Raw genomic sequence first — 24,746 nt, 5'->3', positions numbered from 1 at the left:
AAGCATCTTTTAATTTCATGGCTACGGTCACTGTCCGCAGTGATTTTGGAGTCCAAGAAAATAAAGTCTATCACTGTTTTCCATTGTTTCCCCACCTATTTGCCATGAAGTGATGGGACCGGATGCCATGATCTTAGTTTTTTAAATATTGAGTTTTAAGCCAGCTTTTCCACTGTCTTTTACCTTCAAGAGGCTCTTTAGTTCTTTGCTTTCTGCCATAAGGGTGGTGTCATCTGCACATCTGTGGTTATTGATATTTCTCTTTGCAATCTTGATTCCTGCTTGTGATTCATCCAGCCTGGCATTTCGCATGATGTTTATAAGTTAAATAAATAAACAGGGTGACAACATACGTCGTTGACGTACTCCTTTCTCAGTTTTGAACCAGTCTGTTGTTCCATGTTTGATTCTAATTGTTGCTTCTTGACCTGCAGTTTTCTCAACCAAAAAAGGATGCTATATATGGATTGTGGGTATGGATTATAAGATGATAGTTTATACTTATCAGAGTGTTTTTTACACAGATGCTAGAAAACAGATTTTCTGTTGATTAATACTCTAATCTTATCCTAATTTAGGGATAAATCTCATTCTCCTTAAACATTGGCTGGATGGGTGTTGCCATTGCTGAGTTGGTATTCTTTTCTCTTCTTTTTGTTTCCAATCCCCCACCCCCCCGCATCTCTGCTTTCCTCTGTTTCTGCTGCTGTTCCTTCTGAAGACAAAGCTTGATTAAGAAGAGGTGAACAGGTACTGGTGACTCTTCAGTCTCAGTAGGCATTTTCTCATTGACATGAGCCAAGTCGCCCAAGCCATCAAGCCTTAGCAGTTGGCACTTTGTTCCCTAAAATATTACTCTGCTGTTCATTGGGTTTCTTCTCTACCAAGCTGGATGTTATAGCAACATTAATACAATTCTCTACTTTTCTATTCCTGTCCATTCTTTGGTAGTTTGGGAGTTCTGACCTGTACCCTAGGAGCAAAACTTCAGACAAGGAAGAGAATGAGTCTTGATTCCTGATTCTCCATCCTGTTGTTACTTGTTTTGATGATTATTTTTAAATAATTTTTATTTTTGGTTGCTCTGGGTTTTTGTCACTGCACACTGGCTTTCTCTGGTTGCTGTGAGCAGAGGCTACTCTTGCAGGCTTCTCACTGCAGTGGCTTCTCATTGCTGAGCACAGATTCTAGGTGCATGGACTTGGTAGTTGTGGCTCACGGGCTTACATGCCCTTTGGCATGTGGGATCTTCCCAGACTAGGGATCAAACCAGTGTCCCCTGTATTGCATGATGGATTCTTAACCACTGGACCCCAATCCTATTATTATTCAGACCCCAGTATCCTTCCAACTGCCTCAGCTGTAGTGTTTTGGGGATTAATCCAAGTTTTGCAGTTGGAGATAGCTAAGTAATTGGCACCATATTCCACTGAATTAAGTCCTCCCACCCTCATTCTGGGTACTTTGCAAGAGTGTAGCAGCTCTGGAGCTATGTGTTTGTGAGATAAAACTAGGAAAGGTAGCAAGGTAGAACTTTTTAGGGAGTAAGAAGGCCCCAAGCTTACACTCTGCCTTGAACTCACTCACCTGCTTTTTTCATTCATTGTTTAATTTGGTCCAGTGACTCCTTGCATGAAGAGGTTGTTCTGTTCTAGGAGAAACTGTCAGCCTAGGATTGGACATTGGCTCTTGGTTCTGTCAGATCCCTCCAAACCCCTTCCTTTGGGGTAAAAGAGGAAGAAATAAGCCAAGTACTGACCAAAGAGTCCAGAAACAGTGTTGTTTTCTCAACTGAAAGAATGCTGATTTCTTCATTGAGAATCACTAATTCTACTGTTGTGTGTATACTTGCACAAGGGTTTGTTGGGGATATGGGGAGGCTAAGGGTTTGGGGAGCAGCCAAGAACTTTGAGGTACTAATTAGAATTTCATGATGGTCTAGGTAATTGAACATTAAACCTTCCTGAGAGGCAAACTTTGCTCTTCCATTAGAACTCACATATGACAACATATTTGTGTAGCACATCACAGTCCATGAAGTACTTTGATTTAGTTTATCTCATCTAATCTTTACATAAACCTTCTAATATAGATTCTTCTTTTTTAGTTATTAATAGAGAATAATTTGCCTGATGTAACAGGGATTTGAGGACTTCCCTTGTGGCTCAGTCTGCCTTCAATGTGGGAGACCCGGGTTTGTCCCTGGGTTGGGAAGATCTCCTAGAGATGGGAATGGCAACCCACTCCAGTATTCTTGCCCGGAGAATTCCATGGACAGAGGAGCCTGGTGGGCTACAGTCCATGAGGTCGCAAAGAATCAGACATGACTGAATGACTAACACACAACAGGGATCTGAACCTAGGTCAGCATGTTGGCTCTCATCTGAAGGGTTTTAAGATTCAAAGGGTTTGACTAATTTTTTGTTAGTGAGTGCCTTAAATTTTACAGTTAAGTTATCACTTTTAATCTTGAATCTGAGTTGTGCTGACTTACTGTTCCTTGGAAGCTTTAGCTCAGGGTTCCAGTCCTAGGTTCCAGGTCTTTCACCTATCTCAACTTGACCTGATTGAAGATGAAGCATCCTGCAAAAAGCATAGATTTTTGGGCTTTGCTGTTTTTCTAATTTTCTGGGTCATTTTATGCAGCACATCTTCCTAACAGCTAGATGACATTTTTCTTACCTCCTTTTTTGGAAAGAGGAATGAAAACCATCTGTTTCCCATAATTTTGCTACTCTGACTCGTTAAGGGAAAGGAAATTTTGCTGCTCGGCTTATTGGTACCAGAAATGCTTTTACCATTAAACCTTACATATGGACCAGAACTGAGATTTTCTTACTCAGCTACTAACTTACGTTATTGAGGATTTGTCCCATTTGGATTCTTTCTTTTTTTTAATTTGTTTTATTATTTACTTGGCTGCATCAGGTCTTAGTTGCACAACACGGGATCTTCATTGCATCATGTGAACTCTTTGGTTGTGACACATGGACGCTCTTGTGGTGTGGAGGCTCAGTGGTTGCAGTACTTGGGTTTAGTTGTTTCGTGGCATGTGGGATCTTTGTTACCCAGTCAGGGATCAGACCTGCATCCTCTGCTGTGGAAGGTGGAATCTTAACCACTGGATCATCAGGGAAGTCCCTGGATTCTTTTTAATTTTCTTTAATGTGGCTAATCTTTATTCTCTTTGAATTCTTGAACTGGATCAAAGTAATATATCAGTAGTCTTTGAAGAAAAAAGACCAACAATTTTCAACATGAAGGGGAGAAAGGTCTGTGTCCCTGAGTGATCATGTGTCTCCAGTGTGATCATGGGTGAAGTCTTTAGGATGGCATACCCTTAAGAACTGACTTAACCTTAAGAAAAAAAGAATTGATTTAACCTTTTGGAGTAGTTTTCTATGGATAGTGGTCTTTTAGTCACTTTCTAAATATATTCTTGAGATCTTTTCTACATTTAAACTGATAAAAGTCATAAATGATATTTAACCACACACATATCTTACACATCTCCACTGATTAAATATTTAGTAAGTAAACAACAAATTCCTGTTGCATTTACAGCAGGATCAAGATGAAGATGTAAGGATATAGAATCAGGTTTTGCCTGCACTGAATGCTTTTTCATTTTTTCATGATTGCGTTTACCCATCCATAGCTTCTTCATCTCTACAGACCAACTCTTCTTTTAGTTGAAGGATAGTTGATTTACAACATTATTTTAGTTTTAGGTATACAGTTAATTATTCAATATTTGTATAAACTATACTCCATTTAAAATTACTACATAGTAATGGCTGTATTTCCTTATGCTGTACAATATATCCTTGCTTATTTATTTATTTGCTTATTTATTTTATACATAATAGTTTGTGTCTCTTATCCCCTACCCCAGCTTGCCCTTCTGCCCTTTTCACTTCCCACTGGTAACCACTAGTTCTCTGTGAGTCTGTTTTTGTTATACACATTTGTTTTATTTTTTAGATTTCACATATCAGTAATAACATAATGTGTTTGTTTTTCTCTGAATTATTTCTCTAAGCATAATACTCTGGGGCCATCCAGATTGTTGGAGATGGCAGGATTTCGTTCTTTTCTATGACTGAGTGGTATTCTATTGTGTACAGACACACACACGCACACATAGACACCCAGAGCTGCTTTATTCGTTGATCTGTTGATGGACACTTAGGTGCTTCCATATCTTGGCTATTGTAAGTAAAGCTTCTGTAGATCAACTCTTTACCTTTTCTTCTGAAATAGTTAGTAGAAATGCAGAGCACCATAGATGTGCTCTAAAGCTTCTTACCCTTTTAGCTCTACAGGAAAAATTATTAATGAAGTCTAGGCTGTCCACTAAGTCTTTGGTATCTCTTATGCCCTTTCTCTTTCAACCATGGTATCAAATGAGACACTTTGGCTCTGATGGTTAAATGTATCAAGAACAGATGTATTTCTTAGAGAAAATGTGAACACTTGGATAAGAAAAAGGAACTAGAAGAAGACTGGAATATGTATAAGGGCTCTGTGAGTATGGAAGAGGAAACGGAAAGGACATTTAAAATCCCTATCCAAAAGGATCTGGTATCACTGAGCAAGAGGCAGGAACCCATTGTCAGGTTTAGTTTGACTCAAATCCTAATTGTTTCAGTGAGCTTGATAGAGATCATGTGAGTGTGTGTACATATTTATAGTTATGTTTTTTTTGTTTTTTTTTTTTAACAGCATCTGGAATCAAGAGACCCACGGCATCTGAGGTGAGTTTTATATATTGATACACAGTGGTTCTAAAACCTTAATTCTGGGATAGAGGGATACCTGTTTATGACATCCTTATTTCCCCCCTACTAGGGTCTTGAAATCTGTTGATAGATATGGTTCTCACATCTCTTTGGTAGGCTAGAAATTATACAACTCTACTTTTGTCACAGTTTATTATGAATATTAACAGCAGCTCAGATTTATTGAGTATTTTTATTTTTTTTATTTATTTCTCTGCATCAGTGTTAGTTGTTGCATGTGGGGTTTAGTTCTCTGACCAGAAATGGAACCTGGGCCCCCTGCGTTGGGAGCATAGAGTCTTGGCCACTGAACCACCAGGGAAGTCACTATTGAGCATTTTTAAATGTACCAAATGTAGTGTTCAGTTCCGTCGCTCAGTTGTCTCTGACTCTCTGCGACCCATGAACCACAGCACGCAAGGCCTTCCTGTCCATCACCAACTCCCAGAGTTTACCCAAACTCATGTCCATTGAATCGGTGATGCCATCTAACCATTTCATTCTCTGTCGTCCCCTTCTTCTCCTGCCTTCAATCTTTCCCAACATCTGGGTCTTTTCAAATGAGTCAGCTCTTTGCATCAGGTGGCCAAAATATTGGAGTTTCAGCTTCAACATCAGTCCTTCCAATGAACACCCAAGACTGATCTCCTTTAGCATGTACTGGTTGGATCTCCTTGTAGTTCAAGGGACTCTTAAGAGTCTTCTTCAACATCAGAGTTAAAAAGCATCAATTCTTTGGCACTCGGCTTTCTTTATTCCAACTCTCACATCCATACATGACTACTGGAAAAACCATAGCCTTGACTAGACGGACCTTTGTTGACAAAGTAATGTCTCTGCTTTTTAATATGCCGTCTAGGTTGGTCATAACTTTCCTTCCAAGGAGTAAGCGTCCTTTAATTTCATGGCTGCAGTCACCATCCACAGTGATCTTGGAGCCCTAAAAAATAAAAACTCAGCCACTGTTTCCACTGTTTCCCCATCTATTTGCCATGAAGGATGGGACCGGATGCCATGATCTTAGTTTTCTGAATGTTGAGCTTTTTTTTTTTTTTGAATGTTGAGCTTTAAGCCAACTTTTTCACTCTCCTCTTTCACTTTCATCAAAAGGCCTGTAGTTCTTCACTTCCTGCCATAAGGGTGGTGTTATCTGCATATATGAGGTTATTGATATTTATCCCAGCAATCTTGATTCCCGCTTGTGCTTCCTCCAGCCCAGCGTTTCTCATGATGTACTCTGCATATAAGTTAAATAATCAGGGTGACAATATACAGGCTTGATGTACTCCTTTTCCTATTTGGAACCAGTCTGTTGTTCCATGTTGAGTTCTAACTGTTGCTTCCTGACCTGCATACAGGTTTCTGAAGAGGCAGGTCAGGTGGTCTGGTATTCCCATCTCTTTCAGGATTTTCCACAGTTTATTGTGATCCATGTAGTCAAAGGCTTTAGCGCAGTCAATAAAGCAAAAATAGATGTTTTTCTGGAACTCTCTAGCTTTTTTGATGATCCAGTGGATGTTGGCAATTTGATCTCTGGTTCCTTTGCCTTTTCTAAGTCCAGCTTGAACATCTTGAAGTTCACAGTTTACATACTGTTGAAGCCTGGCTTGGAGAATTTGGAGCGTTGCTTTGCTAGTGTGTGAGATGATTGTAATTGTGCGTAGTTTGAACATTCTTTGGCATTGCCTTTCTTTGGGATTGGAGTGAAAACTGACCTTTTCCAGTCCTGTGGCCACTGCTGAGTTTTCTAAATTTGCTGACATATAGAGTGCAGCACTTTCACAGCATCATCTTTTAGGATTTGAAATAGCTCAGCTGGAATTCCATCACCTCCACTAGCTTTGTTCGTAGTGATGCTTCCTAAGGTCCACTTGACTTCACATTCCAGGATGTCTGGCTCTAGGTGAGTGAGCACACCATCGTGATTATCTGGGTTGTGAAGATCTTTTTTGTGTAGTTCTTCTGTGTATTCTTACCACCTCTTCTTAATATCTTCTGCTTCTGTTAGGTCCATACCATTTCTGTCCTTTATTGAGCCCATCTTTGCATAAAATGTTCCCTTGGTATCGCTAATTTTCTTGACGAGATCTCTAGTCTTTCCTATTCTATTGTTTTCCTCTATTTCTTTGCATTGATCGCTGAGGAAGGCTTTCTTATCTCTCCTTGCTATTCTTTGAAACTTTCCTTTCTCCTTTGCTTTTCGCTTCTCTTCTTTTCTCAGCTATTTGTAAGGCCTCCTCAGACAACCATTTTGCTTTTTTGCAGTTCTTTTTCTTGGGGGTGATATTGATCCCTATCTCCTGTACAATGTCACGAACCTCTGTCCTTAGTTTATCAGGCATTCTGTCTATCAGATCTATTCCCTTATATCTATTTCTCACTTCCACTGTATAATCATAAGTGATTTGACTTAGGTCATACCTGAATGGTCTAGTGGTTTTCCACATTTTCTTCAATTTAAGTCTGAATTTGGCAATAAGGAGTTCTTGATCTGAGCCACAGTCAGCTCCTGGTCTTGTTTTTGCTGACTGTATAGAGCTTCTCCATCTTTGGCTTCAAAGAATATAATCAGTCTGATTTCGGTGTTGACCATCTGGTGATGTCCATGTGTAGAGTCTTCTCTTGTGTTGTTGGAAGAGGGTGTTTGCTATGACCAGTGCTTTCTCTTGGCAAAACTCTATTAGCCTTTGCCCTGCTTCATTCTGTCCTCCAAGGTCAAATTTGCCTGTTACTCCAGGTGTTTCTTGACTTCCTACTTTTGCATTCCAGTCCCCTATAATGAAAAGGATGTCTTTTTTGGGTGTTAGTTCTAAAAGGTCTTGTAGATCTTCACAGAACCGTTCAACTTCAGCTTCTTCAGTGTTACTGGTCAGGGCATAGACTTGGATTACCGTGATATTGAATGGTTTGCCTTGGAAACAAACAGAGATCATTCTCTGGTTTTTGAGGTTGCATCCAAGTACTGCATTTTGGACTCTCTTGTTGACTGTGATGGCTACTCCATTTCTTCTAAGGGATTCCTGCCCACAGTAGTAGATAGAATGGTCATCTGAGTTAAATTTACCCATTCTGGTCCATCTTAGTTCGCTGATTCTTAGAATGTCAATGTTCACTCTTGCCATCTCCTGTTTGACCACTTCCAATTTGCCTTGATTCATGGACCTAACTTTCCAGGTTCCTATGCAATATTGCTCTTTACAGCATCGGACCTTGCTTCTATCACCAGTTAAATCCACAACTGGGTGTTGTTTTTGCTTTGACTCCATCCCTTCATTCTTTCTGGAGTTATTTCTCCACTGATCTCCAGTAGCATATTGGGTTCCTACCGACCTGGGGAGTTCATCTTTCAGTGTCCTATCTTTTTGTCTTTTCATACTGTTCATATATGTAGTGTACCAAAATGTAAATAATGTATCTAAGTAGGTATTCTTATTTAATCTTGCAAAGGACCTCTATTACAGTAGATACTGTTGTTATCCATGTATTATAGTTGAAGAAAGTGAGGATTAGTGGTTCTTTAGCTTGCCCTAGGTCTCATAATTAATAATATGGCATTAAGAAGGTTGGGATTCAAAGCCAGTCTGACACTAAAACTCACTCTCTTGTTTTGTTGTTAATACTTCCTGATTGCATAGTTTCAGTGAATATGGCAAACTTCTTTTAACCATACTGAAGCTGTTGATTTCCTGTATTTCTTTTTTGTGCTCAGTATCTTATATTTGTTTAATTTTCTTCTCATGATGTATTTCCTGACTCTCTCTTTACTTTTTGCATCTCTCCTGGGTTTTGTGACGGGGCCAAATGTGGACCCTTTTGGCATAGGATTTTAGGCTTTTCTCTTAGAACATCTTCCAAGGTCTGTCAGGTTATTTATTGAGGGCTTTCTCCACTAAGGGCCTTAGTAAGAATAGTAGAACTTAAATATCAGGTCCTAAAATGGTAACATGCTATTTCCAATAGTCTTTTTGCCTTTTGGCTTTATTAACTTAATGAATATTGGCATTATGAAGAATACCTTCATGTCTATTGTGCTGGCATCTTGGCTGTGGAGAATAGCCTTCTAGGTTCTGCTCCACTGGTTTTATTTCTTCCTTTTTTCCGAGGCTGTCATGTGAGTAGAAAACAAAGCCATATCATATTCTCAGGAATCTCTTTGAGGCAGGGTGGCCCTTTTCTTAGAGAATTTGTCTCATTGCCTCAGCCTTTTAATATCTGGACTTACGGTACTTGTATTTGCCAGTGGCTAGTTCATTTCTCGGAGAAGGCCATGGCACCCCACTCAAGTACTCTTGCCTGGAAAATCCCATGGACGGAGGAGCCTGGTGGGCTGCAGTCCCTGGGGTCATGAAGAGTTGGACACGACTGAGTGACTTCACTTTCACTTTTCACTTTCATGCATTGGAGAAGGAAATGGCAACCCACTCCAGTGTTCTTGCCTGGAGAATCCCAGGGACGGGGGAGTCTGGTGGGCTGCTGTCTGTGGGGTCGCACAGAGTTGGACACGACTGAAGCGACTTAGCAGCAGCAGCAGCAGCAGCAGTTCATTTCTGCTAGTGAAGTCAGTTTGAGCAAATAGTATTCAGGTTGGGTTGAAAGTTAGAGGAGGAGTAATTTCTGAAAGGAATCTGTGTCTGTGAAGCTCTATTTCTGTCTTGCTTTTGTACACTGGGGGTCTCTCCTTTTTCCTGGGGCTGCTATTAATATCTCCTACTTCCCCTGTTTCTGCTTTTTTTCAGTGATAATCATTTTAATTTTCTTTGTCATTTTTCTGAGGACCACAGGTGAAATATGTGTCCTTTGGAGTGCTCTTTTTCAGTCAGTTGTAATTCTTTGGGTAGCAACACTGTAACTTGTGTTTGCATGGGGTAGATCTTATGAAGACTTTATAAAATGTTCTTGATCCTAAAAAGGGTATGTTCAGTGTTTTATTTTGATGTACCGTCATGGTAGCAGTTTGATGTATTAGGTGGGAATTATATACTAATGTTTAGTCTTCTTTTTATAGGTGCCTTATTCCTCTGGCATGTCCATGAAGAAAATAGGTCACCGAGGTGTTGATTCCTCAGGAGAGACAACATATAAAAAGGTGCGTCTGAGTGGAACCCTTTCATCTTATTCCAGGAAGGGCTAGTTTGTCTCTTTGATTATGTTCTCCACATTCTGTCCCATTTCTTGATACCCTAAACCTTTGCACAATAGCCATTATACAATTTGAATTTTAGAATTTACATCACAAAGGGTGAGTTATCTAAACACATATCTGTATATGTGTTTAAATGAGAATGTTCTTAATGGACAAATCTGATGTTAGATGAATTTTCACTGAGCTGAAGCAATTGAGTTTCCCTGTTAAGATATAAACATGTAATGGCAACCCACTTCAGCATTCTTGCCTGGCAAATCCCTTGGATAGAGGAACTGGGTGGGCTACAGTCCATGGGGTCACAAAGAGTCGGACACAGCTTAGTAACTAAACAAACAAATTGCAAGAAGCCCTCAAGGCCATCTTTACCTAGCTTTGGGGAACCATGTCTTTTGAAGTTTGTCTGTCTTTGCTCTGGTGCTGGATGTACACAAAATGAAGGCTCAATCCAATTCAGCCTGGTGATACAGACAGCAGGTCAAATGTGTTTCTTTCTTTGTGTGTCTTTTTTGGGGTTTTTTTTTGTTCTTTTTTTTTTTAGTTCTACCAGTTTATTGCTACCCTCCACCCTCGTGCACACATGCTCAGTCATGTAACCCCATGGACTGCAGCCTGCCAGGCTCCTCTGTCCATGGGCTTTTCCAGGCAAGAATATTAGAGTGGGTTGCCATTTCCTTCTCCAGTCTTTTTTGTTTTTTAAATATTTATTTGTTTTTGGCTGTGCTGAGTCTTTGTTGTGTTGTGGACTTTTCTCTCCTCGTGGTGAGCAGGGGCTACTCTCATAGTTGTGCTGTGCGGACTTCTCATTGGGGTGGCTTCTCTTGTTACAGAGCATGGGTTCTAGAGCTCACGGGCTTCAGTAACTGTGCCACATAAGCTCAGGAGTTGTGGTTCCCAGGCTCCAGAGCAGAGGCTCAATAGTTTGGCGCCCAGGCTCAGCCATTCCACGGCATGTGGGATCCTCCTGGACCAGGAATCAAACGTGCGTCCCCTTCATTGGTAGGCAGATTATTCATCACTGAGCCGCCAGGGAAGCTCCTAGGTTTTGTTTTTTTAAGATTATAGTTTCAGTTGGTGAATAGAGCCTAGAGCACCTGATTTTGAGCTAGAGATATCAAATGGATTGAAAAGATAGTAGTAATAACCAAGAAGAGAAAATTGAACTGGTGAGGGGAAAACAGAAGAGAAGCATCCTGGAGTGATCCAGTTCTTCAGTCCTGGACTAATTGGAGATGCTTAGGTTTCCTGAGGGTAGAGTGTTAAACCCCTATATGGCACCTGTACCTTGTCTGGCCCATGTCAATTTTCTTGTGTCTGTTTTCTGTCTTACTGCGTTGTCTAGAGTGACAGAGGTAGACTCACTCATTCTCTGTCAGGGACCTGACTTTTCCCAGGAATGGGCTCTGAGGCTCATGTCAATTCAACAGACATTTATTGAGCTCATTTTATGTGCTGAACACTCAGACAAAAAGCTGAGTTTCTAGTCTAAGAGAGGCAGGCACTTAAAAAATTAATTATAATTTTAATGCCCCATGAGGACTAAGTAGAAAGACAAGTAATATTTGGTAAGGGTTGGGGATAGGGAAATTGCTTAGAACAAAACTGTCCAATAGAACTTTCTACAGTGATTGAAATGTGCTATACTGTGTTATCCAGTGTGGTAGCCACTAATCATACCTGAATGTGTCTAACAAAACTGAAGAAGTGATTTTTAAATTAAATTTAATTAACTTAGAATTAAATAGCAGAGTGTGGCTACTAACTACTGTATTAAATAGCACAGATCTAGTTAATATGACATTTTCTCATGACATTGGAATCCTGGATTGCAAGAATGGGGCTCTTGTATTTGTATTTTGACCATAGTATGATAATGGGCTTCCCTGGTGGTTCAGATGGTAAAGAATCCACCTGCAATGCAGGAGACCTGGGTTCAGTCCCTGGGTTGGGAAGATCCCCTGGAGGAGGGCATGGCAACGCACTCCAGTATTCTTGCCTGGAGAATCCCCGTGGACTGAGGAGCCCAGAGCGCTACAGTCCATGGGGTCACAAAGAGTTGGACACAAATGAGCGACTAAGCACGCATACATGATAATTTTAAAGCTAAATACTTCTCTCAGAAATAATTTTAATTTTTCAGGCTTTCTTTATCTGTTAGTAGCTTTTTTTTGCCACTCTTGGCCTTGGGACATCACTCAGGCCTGGCCTTAGAGGACTGAGCTTCAGTCAGTCAGAATATCATTTAATTTTAGTTACATTCTGTATCTGATGAATAAAATGTTTGGAGGACTTTGTATCCTCCAGGGGCAGGAACCTTTGGAGTGAGACCTAAGATTGTTTTCTCATTTCAGTGTATCTTGCAGAGGTAGATGTGGGTTGGAGAGAACGCTTTGCCTAGTAAAGGCTGGCTCCCACAGTCACACCTTTGCTACTCTGTGTCTTCATGCCTCTCCAGTCTTTGCAGGCTTCACTGCCATGTGGAGCCATGAGGGTGGCGAAATTGGATTGCCCAGAAGGGCATTTGCTTTCCATTGTTCTTCTGGTTCTTCTCTCCTGAGTTTTTACTGCTATAATCAGATTTAATACTAGAAACTTTCCTCTTGTTTCAGACAACCTCATCAGCCTTAAAAGGTGCCATCCAGTTAGGCATTACTCACACTGTGGGAAGCCTGAGTACCAAACCAGAGCGGGATGTCCTCATGCAAGACTTCTATGTGGTGGAGAGTATTTTCTTCCCAAGGTACAGTGGTTAATGAATGTTCAGAAGAATGTCCTGGGAAATGTGGCTTTTTTATATCAACATTAGGACATTTTAGAGATTCATCCCTAATTTAGGCATGCATCCAATCCTTAGCCTGATTTTAATCAGTGTGATGTGGGACTGGAGAATTTGGACAGCAGATGGTATACTTTGGATGCTTGTGTGAGCCTCTGGCCTGTGGACTGAGCCCTGAAAAGCAATTCAGGGCATTGGGTAGGAGGTAATATGATTCCCTGCCCCTTGTCTTAATCCCTATGTTGCACCTTTGTCCCATTATGTAACTGACTGATCCAGTCCCTTTGGTTCTCTCAGGAGGCATGTATTGACTTGCCTGTGGGTGACATGCCTCCTGAGAGTACCGAAGGGACTCCCTAAATTATAGGGACTGGTAAGTTATGGCTTCTTCTATTTAACCCCACAGTGAAGGGAGCAACCTGACCCCTGCTCATCACTACAATGACTTTCGGTTCAAGACCTACGCACCTGTTGCCTTCCGATACTTTCGGGAGTTATTTGGTATCCGGCCTGATGATTACTTGGTAAGCTTCTGGACCTCAGGACTCTGGGATGCCAGTATCAGAGGAGTAATTCCAAAGGAAGACCTCTTCACGTTCTTGATCTTATTTTTTATTTTAGAGTAGAATTGCATCTGTAGTTGATTTCTGATTGGGGAGGCCCTGGTTTCTCTGAACCTCTTGCTCTCTTTTCTTTGGGCCCTAGTACTCCCTCTGCAATGAACCGCTGATTGAACTCTGCAACTCTGGGGCTAGTGGTTCCCTCTTCTACGTGTCCAGTGATGATGAATTCATCATAAAAACAGTCCAGCACAAAGAGGCGGAGTTTCTACAGAAGCTGCTTCCAGGATACTACATGGTGAGAGGACAAGGAGCACCGACTGCTTGAGCTGCCCACTCCACTCTTGGACAAGGCTGGGGAGGTTGACGTCAGGGGGAAAGCAATGTCAGCGCTTCTGTCTTAGGGATATAGTTCATCTTTGTGCTTTTGGTCCCATCTCCTTTGCCTCTCTATGGCTAAAGGGGGTTTTGTTTATCTGTCCTATTTTAAGTGTTACCTAGCTTAGGTCTTCCTACCCGAAAACAAAATTCAGTGATGTTTGTTTGTTTATTTAGAGTATAGTTGATATACAATGCTGTGTTAGTTTCTGATGGACAGCAAAGTGTGTCAGTTATACATACACATAATAACTACTTTTTCTTTAGATTCTATTCCCATGTCTGGGTCATTACAGAGTATAGAACAGAGTTCCCTGTTCTATTCAGTATATTCTTATTAATCATCTATTCTGTTTATGCTACTGCTGAGTCATGTCAGTCGTGTCCGCCTCTCTGCGATCCCATAGATGGCAGCCCACCAGGCTCCGCCATCCCTGGGATTCTGTAGGCAAGAATACTGGAGTGGGTTGCCATTTCCTTTCTCCAGTGCATGAAGGTGAAAAGTGAAAGTGAAGTCGCTCAGTCGTGTTCCACTCTTGGCCACTCCATGGACTGTAGCCGACCAGGCTCCTCTGTCCATGGGATTTCCCAGGCAAGAGTACTAGAGTGGGTGCCATCGCCTTCTCCCTGTTCTATTTATAGTAGTGTGTGTGTATATGTCAATTTCAATCTCCCAGTGTATGCCCTTCCCTTTCCCTCTGGTAACCACACGTTTTGTTTTCTACATCGATGACTCAACTTCTGTTTTGAAATATGTTCATTTTTACCATTTCTTTATATTCCACTTAAAAGTGTTATATATTTGTCTTTCTCTGACTGACTTCACTCAGTATGACAGTCTGTAGGTCCATCCATGTCACTGCAAATGGCATTGTTTCATACTTTTTTTTTTAATGGCTGAATAATTGTTCATTATGGGGCTTCCCAGGTGGCGCAGGTGGTAAAAGAATCCTCCTACCAATGCAGGAGATGCAGGAGATGTGGGTTTGTTCCCTGGGTTGGGAAGACCCCCTGGAGTAGGAAATGGCATCCCACTGCAGTATTCTTGCCTGGAAAATTCTGTGGACAGAGGAGCCTAGCAGGCTATAGTCCATGGGGTCGCAAAGAGTTGGACACCACTGAGCACACACACAGAAAAGTCCATTGTACATATGTACCACATCTTTATCCATTCCTCTGTCAGTGGACATATAAGTTGCTTCCATGTCATGGCTATTGTAAGTAGTTCTGCAATGAACATTGGGGTGTGTTTATCCTTTCAAATTATGATTTTCTCTGGATATATGCCCAGGATTGATATGGCTGGATCATATGGTAACTCTAGTTTTTTAAGGGACCTCCATACTATACTCTATTAGTAGCTATACCAGTTTACAGTCCCACCAACAATGTAGGAAGGTTTCTTTTTCTCCACACCCTCTCTGTCATTGTTTGTAGATTTTTTGATGATGGCCATTTTGAACTATGTGAGGTGATACGTCACTGTAGTTTTTCTGATTTGCATTTCTCTAATAATTAGTGATGTTGAGCATCTTTTCATGTGCCTCTTGGCCATCTGTATGTCTTTGGAGAAATGTCTGTTTAGATCTTCCACCCATTTTTTGATTGGGTTGTTTGTTGTTGTTGTTGTTATTGACCTGCTTGTTTGTATATTTTGGAGATTAATTGCTTGTTGGTTGCTTCATTTGCAAATATTTTCTCCCATTCTGGGGATTTCCTTTTATTTTGTTGATGTTTTCCTTTGCTGTGCAAAAGCTTCTAAGTTTAATTAGATCCCATTTGTTTTATTTTTGTTTTTATTCAATGATGATTTTGCTTTCCATTCTTAGTCCAGCTCCTAAATCAGGGAATGAGGTTGGTTACTTCGCTTGATAGTACTATATTCATTCTTATTGATACCTCTTGGAAGTTCTGGAGAAGTTAGGGAACTCTCCTTTGCCTCCCATCATACTCAACAAAAATATACTGTAAAGAAGGCTAAGGGTTAAGACTTTTTCAGTGCTGTCTTCCCTTAAACCTCTTCTAAAGGAATATATTCATCATATGTGTAGTATCCTGACTGCTTAGTATATGGGAGGATCTGCTACTTGGCTTGGTGGTGATACCATTATTGAGATGGATACATTGGGAAGTTTTAAAACAATTACAATGTGGGCTTCTGGGCAGGCAGATTGTATCTGAAATCCCATGAGCAGACAGAGGAAGGTGGGTGGCAAGTTTTGCCCTTGAGCTTCACTGAAAATCAGCTGACTTGCTCTTCTGCTGCTTTTTAACTTTCTTGCCCTCAGAACCTCAACCAGAACCCTCGGACTTTACTGCCTAAGTTCTATGGACTGTACTGTGTGCAGGCAGGTGGTAAGAATATTCGAATTGTCGTAATGAACAATCTCTTACCACGGTCAGTCAAGATGCATATCAAGTATGACCTCAAGGGCTCAACATACAAAAGGCGAGCTTCCCAAAAAGAGCGAGAGAAACCTCTCCCCACCCTTAAAGATCTGGACTTCTTACAAGACATCCCTGATGGGCTCTTTCTGGATGCTGACATGTACAGTGCTCTATGCAAGACCCTGCAGCGTGACTGTTTGGTAAGTTTGTCGTATTTCCTTCTCTCTCAGGCACCAGAAATCTCAGTGACTAAAACAGCTTGGTGGTTCTAAGGCATTTAATCTGTAAGAGATGGGACTCTATTTTTAAGTATGTGTCAAACTTCATTTACAGTATCTTTTACATTAGATCATTTATGTCTTTATATTTTTACTTTCTCCCTGTTGGTCTAACTCCCCTCCCTGTCTTTTTTTCCCTCTACCTGTCCTGGGCCTCATAATCATACATTCTCTTTGTTTCCATATCAACACCATCACTGCTCAGATTTTGATCCTGCCTGCCAATTCAAATTCATACCTTGGAGGCTGAGTGCTGCTGGGAAAAAATCACACAGCTATGTATACTGACATCTCTACAGATTTTTTAATACTATTAAAAGAATTATGTATTTGGCTGTACCAGGTCTTAGTTACAGCATGCTGGATCGTCAATCTTTGTTGCATGCAAGATCTTTAATTGTGGCATGTGGATCTCCTTCCCTGACCAGGGATCAGACCCAAGCCCCCTGCATTGGGAGCATGGAGTGGTAGCCACTGGACCATCAGGGAAGTTCCTCTATAGATTTCTGATATCCAGTTCCACTTGGGCCGTCAGTGTTGCTCATTAATGCATTTCCTGTTTCTCTCAGAGATTCCAAGTGATTGGTACTCTCTCCAAACAATTTTGTAACTCCCATCCCCCCAGCCTTGTTTCTCAACAAGCTATCTCTATTCTGTAGCATCCCTTCGTCCTGCCCCCATCATCAGCTTAAAGTGTAGAAGAATGTTTTTCAATGTCTTCATGTAATGATGCCTTCCTTTCTCCTTTGCCTTTTTCTTCTCTTCCTGCCTTAACCCTCTATGTCCTGGCTTTTGCTCGCACCATTTCCAGTTGAATTGCTCTCACCAATGACCACCTGTATGCCAAGTAGAGAGTACTTCTTAGTTCTTCCTTGAGTTTTCTCCAGTGTTTGACAGTTGATTGTTTCCACTTTCTTAACATCTTTTGGGTTTTGTGATATCTTTCCCTTGTTTTTCCACATCTTTTTTTTTTTTGCAAGCTGCGTTTGTAGGATTGTCATCTACTCAGTCCATAGTGTTATCATCCTTGCTTTCCTTTGCTTACTTTGCCTCTTCTTCCAGGATAATGCCCATTTCAGTTTGGCTCTTTTGGTTGTGAGAACTGGATACTTAATGGAGCAGAGAGGTTTTATAAATTACACATAAGAATCAGTCCTATATTCTCTTTATCCTTTACCCACCTATCAAAACAGCCTGGGTGAGCTGTACCACCAAAGTGAGCTATTGGAACTGGTGGAAGTATACCAGGTTGAGAACTGGAGAGACAGTCCACACTTTTTAATCATCAGGCCTAGCATTGTCCTGCCCCTACCAACCTCTCTCATATGCCAAACACCTACAGTTTGCCTCACCAGACTCTGGATGTGAATTTGAGCAAAGTCCAGGAGATAATTAAGGACAGGGAAGCCTGGCATGCTGCAGTCCCATGGGGTCACAAAGCGTCAGACATGACTTAGTGACTAAACAGCAACACCAGATTTTACCCATCTGCTCGTGGCCTGCTATTTCATGCCTCCAGGCCTTGGCATTATTGCATTATTCTTTCTTTCTTTTGTTTGCATGCATTTATTTTCTTTCTAATCTATCCCTTATAAACCTATTTATATACCTCTTGACCACCTTTGTAGTATTCCTCAACCATGTATGCACTTCTATTATTACACATACTAGACTGTATTGTATTTATTTTTATGTTTGTTTCCCTTACTAAATTACGATATCCGTGAGGACAGACGGTCTCTTAAGTGTCTATATCCACACAAGCAGGCACAGAGCCTACAGATGGTGAGGCTTCAGCAGATATTGAACTGTGAAGCTGGCCATATAAGGTCCTGCCACAGATCTGCACTGTCACAAAAGTATGCTTTTATTGACCCTCCTGTGGATTTTTTTTGAGCTCAGATACATATTTCTTCTTTCATTGAGTTAATAATGTTCTTTTCATGAAGAGACACAAGGAAAGAACAAACAAACAAGGTCTTGTGGGCTAGGCTGTGGTCTAATTTGTATTTACTCTGGTGAAGGAAAACTGAAGGAGTAACAGGGATGGGAGAGCAGAGAGGGTCAGTGTACTGTTCTCCAAGGAGTGGTAGGAGCAAAGGATAATCCTGTGGTTAACTCTGGAGTAGTTAGACCAGGAAAGCTATAAGATCCTGAAAAAAGATTCTCATACCTCCCAAGACTCAGATCATGTTTTTTCCTTCCATTAGGTGCTGCAGAGCTTCAAGATAATGGACTATAGCCTCCTGGTGTCAATCCATAACATAGATCATGCACAACGAGAGCCTTTAGGCAGTGAAGCACAATATTCAGCTGATACTCGCAGACCAGCCCCCCAAAAGGCTCTCTATTCCACAGCCATGGAATCTATCCAGGGCGAGGCTCGGCGAGGTGGCACCATGGAGACCGATGACCAGTGAGTGGACTTGGGCACCAGGAAGGAGTGTGTAGGCTCAGAGCATTTTTTTCTAGAGAGGGGTACACAGCTTCTGAGAGGAGTAACCTTTATTCAGCAGTGAAGTCAACATTAATACTTTCAGAACTACAGGGGAGCGTTCCTAAGAATGTAAAAGGAAAGGAAGATTCTTAAATTTGGGCTTTGTAGACCTGGAAGGAGTGCCGTTCAAAATTAAGAGACTTAAAAAATGTGGCTTAGAGTCTTAGATACATACCTGCAGATTGTAAGAACTTCATCAAAAATAGTTTATTACAGACTTTTTTTATGGACGGCGTCTTTGTTACATTCGTGGATCAAAGAAGTAGTTACTGAAGTATTGAATGTCTTTCAGGTGGTTTCATTTTAAAGTATTCTTTATCATAATTCTCTAAGAACTAGCTCAGCTGGTAAAGAATCCACCTGCAATGCAGAAGACCCTGGTTTGATTCCTGGGTTGGGAGAAGGGGTAGGCTACCCACTCCAGTATTCTGGGGCTTCCCTAGGGGCTCAGTTGGTAAAGAATCTGCCTGCAGTGCGGGAAATCTGGTTTTGATCCCTGGATTGGGAAGATCCCCTGGAGAAGGGAAAGGCTACCCACTCCAGTATTCTGGCCTTGAGAATTCCATGGACAGAGAAGCCTGGCAAGCTGCAGTTCGTGGAGTTGCAGCATCAGACAGGACAGAGCGATTTTCAGTTTTTTATGGAAGGCATCTTTGTTACATTCATGGACCAGAGAAGTGCAGTTACTGAAGTATCAAATGTCTTTTGGATGGTTTCATTTAAAGTATTCTTTATTATGATTCTCAAGAAGAGTGTCTTAGTGGGCATAAATTAAAGTAGTAGGGAGGAATTTGCTGGTGGTCCAGGGGTTGAGGGCCTGGGTTTGATTTCTGATCAGGGAACTAAAATCCCACAAGACACATGGCAGGGCAAAAAAAGAGAGTACTAAGAAAGTTTAGAGTTAATTGGGAGAGTATTCCTAAAATTGCTGAGTAGGGGGTGATTTTTAGATTCTTTTTGGTGAAATTGGGGTGGGAGAGGCAGGCAAGTGAAATTTGGAGAGCAAGAAGTTGTATATAGTAAATACTCCAAAGTGGTTGGGGTTGGGTGAAGGCTCTCACTCTTCCCGTTTATGGAAGATGGGACAGTTGTGCTTAGGTCTCAGTTACAGGTCTTGATTGGGTTTGAATTTAGCAGAAGCTCCTGCCTGCTAACCAGAAGATACTGTTACTCTTTCCTTCTTGTCTTCTCCAGTATGGGTGGCATCCCAGCCCGGAATAGTAAAGGGGAAAGGCTGCTGCTTTATATTGGGATCATTGACATTCTGCAGTCTTACAGGTGAGAAACATATCAATCCCAGGGTCATAGTGGATATAGACTTACTCACCTTGCTCTTTTAGATGGGTTTGTCACCAAATTCTTCCTGAAGCAAGAACAGTAAGTTGCAGTCTGGCTGCTTGCCTCACTGGGTTTCAAATGGTGGTTTATTTCCTTGGTTGTGCCTGTCTCTTGACTTCCTTACCCACCATCTCACAAACATAGCATACACCTTTGTGGAAAGCTGAGTCAGTTCTCAGAAGCAGCAGGGTGGAATACGCCATCCTGCTGGCTCTTTGTGGAAAACCTGTGAGATGAGTCATACTCCACATTGGGATACAGTTGGAAACACATTCCTCTTTTCCATGGAAGAAAAACAAAGGGATCACTGTTCTGTGAAAAGTATTAGCCTGTGGGACTAAAGCAGTGGATGGTAGTGAGGGAAGAGCTGGAAATTTTAGACCCCAGTTTTGCTCCTGTAAGATTTCAGGCACTAGTGAGGACTGGACAATATTTGACCTCCTTCCAGGCTTGCCCGTCTGTCCCTACAGTTCCCCTTTTACAATAAATATTCTTGTCCCTGACTTGCCAGGATGTATTAAGTATCCTTTTCCAGTGAGGGGATAGTTGGCTTACTTTAGAAACAGCTTTGATCTCCATGCTGAATAAGCAGTACTCTGTCTGTTCTTTGAAAAACTATAGCATAATAGTGGGAGTGCTTTCCTGGCTTCTGTCTTTTCAAGTTTTTCTACTATGATTGCTCAAGTCTGTTAAATACAATCTATAAGGTCATTCATTTAATGTGAATTCATGATGTATACATTTTTCTTGACAGATTTGTTAAGAAGTTGGAGCATTCTTGGAAAGCTCTGGTACATGATGGGGTGAGTAGCAGTCAGCTAGAGGCGCTCCTCTTTCTGGCTCTCTCACTTCTGATTTGCCCCCTCAGTTTCCTCTTATCTTATTTCATTTGTGGGTTTTACCTTTTTGCTAGAGTCTCAGCCTAGGGAAAAATGGCCCTTAGACTAGAGACTCTCTTGCTGGGCCTCCCCTTCTCTAAACTCCAGCCATCTTGTTTCCTCTGCAGGACACCGTATCAGTGCATCGCCCCAGCTTCTACGCTGAACGGTTCCAGCGTTTCATGTGCACTACAGTTTTTAAGAAGATCCCCTGTAAGTGGCTTCTGCCAGATGACCCTCCAATGGCTCTCTTACTTCAAGAGGTGGGGGCAGGACTCCTCTGTCAGGAAACTGCCAAAGCCAGAGACTTCTCTTCCTTTACCCACATCCCTTGAGAGCTGCTGCCCATCCTTATGTCAGTCACTCTGCCCCAGTCATTACCAAGTTGCTGCTTTCCCCCCTGGCAATCCCTACATGTGTCGTGGAGGTGAGGGGCATTTCTGAGAAACTGGTGGGATTGTAAAAATACTTAATTGTGGGTGTAGGATCCATGCCACAGGCTGAGGTAGGCAAAGCTGGACTTCTGTGGACAGAGATAGGCAAGAATATTACTGTATCCCCAAGGCCACAGAGTTCTCAGATGAGGATCAGAAGGTTGGAGAAGCATATACTCATGTCTGCTTAGCAGATATTAGTCAGCTAGAGGCTCTCCTCTTTCTGTCTCTCTCACTTCTGATTTGCTCCCTCAGTTTCCTCTTATTTCATTTGTGGGTTTTACCTTTTTGCTAGGGTCTCAGCCTAGGGAAGGGAGTTGGGAAGTGCCAGTGTTCTTCTTTCCAAACCTTCCATGCTACTGCCACTGGCAAATTCCAGCTCCTTCCTATCTCCATCTCCTCATCATAGCCATTAGTGATCCCTCAGTGAGGCAAAGAGGACCTATGCATGCCAAACAGTCTTAACAAACAAAGAATAATCTTTTCAAAAAGAATATAAACAAGTGTAAAGTATCATCATGGTGCTATGTGTGTCAAGTTCTACAAGGATATAGAGTGTCTGGTTTAACTGAAGGCTACTATTAAAGAAAAAGGAATTACGGATTAGGAGACATGTCATCTGGTGGAAGCAAAGCCATCAGGGTTGTAGGAGGGGAGAAATACGCATCCCCTTTCCTCTGGGTTCTCCGCTTTCTTTTCCAAAGTGACATGAACTGAGATTCCCCCTCGTCTGACAAGCAGTTCATAGAGCCCATCTTTGTTGACATTAACCATTTTTCCTGCTTTGCAGAAGAACAACCTTGGGTTTTTGTTGGGGACACTAGCAAGTTGTATTTATGTCTTGGTGACTGTTTCTGAGGTAGGTGCTAAGTAGGCTTTCTCTTTCCCTTTTGAAGTGAAGCCCTCTCCTTCCAAAAAGTTTCGGTCTGGCTCATCTTTCTCTCGGCGAGCAGGCCCCAGCGGCAACTCCTGCGTAACTTACCAGCCATCAGTCTCTGGGGAACACAAGGCACAAGTGACAACAAAGGCGGAAGTGGAGCCAGGTCAGCGCCGGGTTGGAGTCCCCGTGTGACGGGTGCTCCCTCCCTCCCTCTGAGCCCGTATCTTTTTCTGCTTAGGACCTCTGTTCCCCATTCCTGTTCACGAAAAGCCAAGTTGCTACATATTTTTTCCTATATTCCCCCCACCCCATTTTCTCTTCTTTTTGATTTATTGATTTTCTTCCTCTTTCTTTTTTCCAGGCGTCCACTTGGGTCGTCCTGATGTTTTACCTCAGACTCCACCTTTGGAGAAAATCAGTGAGGTCTCGACTATTCCTGACCCCTATTTCTCACCTGTAGTTGGAGAGACTTTGCAAGCGCTAACTACAAGGTTGGTTCCTTGGTCTCTTTCTCCATGTAATCTTCTCATCTCTCTCTTCAGGTCTTTTGAGAACTTCCATAATTTTGTTGGTTTGTTTTTTTTGTTCCCCAGATTTTATTGTCTTTCGCTCTTCACTATACTTTTGCACGTTCATCTTCCTAAGAGCTCATCTTTAGTGATTTGGAAAAGTGTATCAACATCTCTGTGTTTTTAGGGGTGGTGGGAAACCCTTATGTACAAACTTTTCCGATACTTAATCAGAATATCTTAATAAATGCTTCATTTCCTGATGACTTAAGTGAGAATTCTTAGCTTAGGATTTAAGGCTGGGAGGATTCCTAGGCACTGAAGACAGTAAACAGTCGGCCTTTCAAAAGGGTCTGTTATATGGATTGTGAGTTAGTTTTGTTTTTGGTGTGTTGATCACCTATTATATCATAATGTATTACCCAAAAACTTAGTGACTTAAAACAACATACATATATCATGGTTTCTGTGAGTCAGCAATCCAGGTTCAGTGTAACTGGCTTCTTGACTCAAGGTTTTTCATGACATGATAGTCGCACGTTGGCCAGGGCTAGGCTCATCTTAAGGCCAACTGAGAGGCTTCACTTCACGTTTATGTGCTCTTTGACAGGATTCAGTTTCTGGTGAGTTGCTGGACTGAGGGCCTTGGTTCCTTGCTGGCTGTTTTCTGGGAGCCTCCTTTAGTTCTTGGCCACATGAGCCTCTCCAGAGGAGAACTCAGAACATGGCAGCCGGCTTCACTTAGCATAGGCAAGTGAGAGTGCATGTACTTAAGCATGTATCAGGAAGTAGGGATCACTTTGGACCTGTGAAACCAATAAAAGAGACAGGCTGTCTTCTCCCCATACACCAGCATACCACCATGAGACAAACAAGCAAGAAAGTAAAAAATCTTTACACATTCCTGCACAAAAAATGGAAAACAGGAGGCACAGAGGAGCCTAGAATCCAGCAAATGCTGGAGTTTTCTTCTTCTTCTTTTTTTTTTTTTTTGGAGTTTTCTTTTATCACATCTCAAAGCATGAGAATAATTCATGACTTTTGTCTTTACCTTTTGGACTCTTGGTTTTGCCTTCTGAGTCTTCATGAAAACTAGAATGTGCTTGCACCTGAGTCATTTTCTCAGCCTACTTGCCAGAATTTTGAGGATCCAGTGGTTTCTTCATTGTGTATTACTTCTGTCTTTTTGAGTCCAAGCAGAACAGTGTGTCTGTTGCTCTAATGCTCTCAGAGATTTTGTGGGCTTCCTATGAATCTCATTGGGATTTACTGTTATACCAAAGCCATACCCACAAATACCTTCTTGATAAGCTCTATGCGTCTTAGAGATCCTGTTCAAGTTGAGAGGATCTGAGAGACATACCCTTAATCTTTTGAATGTCATTTCGTATGACTCAATAGTACTTTGAGTTCTTAACAGATGTTTTATAGTTACACTCATGGCTTCATCTATAGACCACATTTTCCTAGCAGTGCCTTAGATTTTACCCATTTGTTAATTTTAGCATTACTTGCTATCTAGAGAGGCTCAGAATTTTCAAAACCTTCAAGTCTTGGCTTCTTTCTGTTTCCTAGTCCTTCCTTCATGTGTTTTTCTCCTGTCGTATTTTACTGTAAGCATTAAGAGGAAACCCGGTGGCATCCTCAGCACTTGGTTTAGAAATCTCCTTAGCTAGGTCACCTAGTCCATTAGGCACATATTCTACTTTCCTCATAAGTATAGATGACATTGTCACTACACTTTGTTCCACTACATTGCAAAGATCCCCTTTCCTTCAATTTCCAATAAGATTTTTCTCACTTCCCTTTAAGCCCTTAGCGGCAAACCCCTTACAGTCCAGAATTCTTCAGGACGCTTTTAAACTTTCACTGAGACTATCCTCAAAGCCCATTTTTCTCTTCCAAA

At 41.6% G+C, this 24,746-nt stretch overlaps 1 protein-coding gene across 4 annotated transcripts in view; it reads left to right on the top strand.

Annotated features, from left to right (window-relative positions):
- Positions 1-24,746, top strand: part of PIP5K1A (phosphatidylinositol-4-phosphate 5-kinase type 1 alpha) — a 39,882-nt gene that overhangs the window by 12,287 nt on the left and 2,849 nt on the right. For 3 of the 4 annotated variants that reach the window (XM_061120848.1, XM_061120849.1, XM_061120850.1), the window contains 12 exons: positions 4,726-4,757; positions 9,787-9,867; positions 12,534-12,664; positions 13,107-13,224; positions 13,406-13,558; positions 15,927-16,226; positions 18,515-18,720; positions 19,996-20,079; positions 20,894-20,942; positions 21,146-21,230; positions 22,348-22,494; positions 22,693-22,822. In XM_061120848.1, coding sequence (XP_060976831.1) covers positions 4,726-4,757; positions 9,787-9,867; positions 12,534-12,664; positions 13,107-13,224; positions 13,406-13,558; positions 15,927-16,226; positions 18,515-18,720; positions 19,996-20,079; positions 20,894-20,942; positions 21,146-21,230; positions 22,348-22,494; positions 22,693-22,822 — 1,516 coding nt within the window. The remainder of the gene's footprint in view (positions 1-4,725; positions 4,758-9,786; positions 9,868-12,533; positions 12,665-13,106; positions 13,225-13,405; positions 13,559-15,926; positions 16,227-18,514; positions 18,721-19,995; positions 20,080-20,893; positions 20,943-21,145; positions 21,231-22,347; positions 22,495-22,692; positions 22,823-24,746) is intronic. The other variant, XM_061120851.1, reaches the window with a different exon arrangement.

The sequence above is a fragment of the Dama dama genome, chromosome 20 (assembly GCF_033118175.1).
Source record: "Dama dama isolate Ldn47 chromosome 20, ASM3311817v1, whole genome shotgun sequence".
Lineage (NCBI taxonomy): Eukaryota > Metazoa > Chordata > Mammalia > Artiodactyla > Cervidae > Dama > Dama dama.
This window is presented reverse-complemented; position numbering and strand designations above follow the sequence as displayed.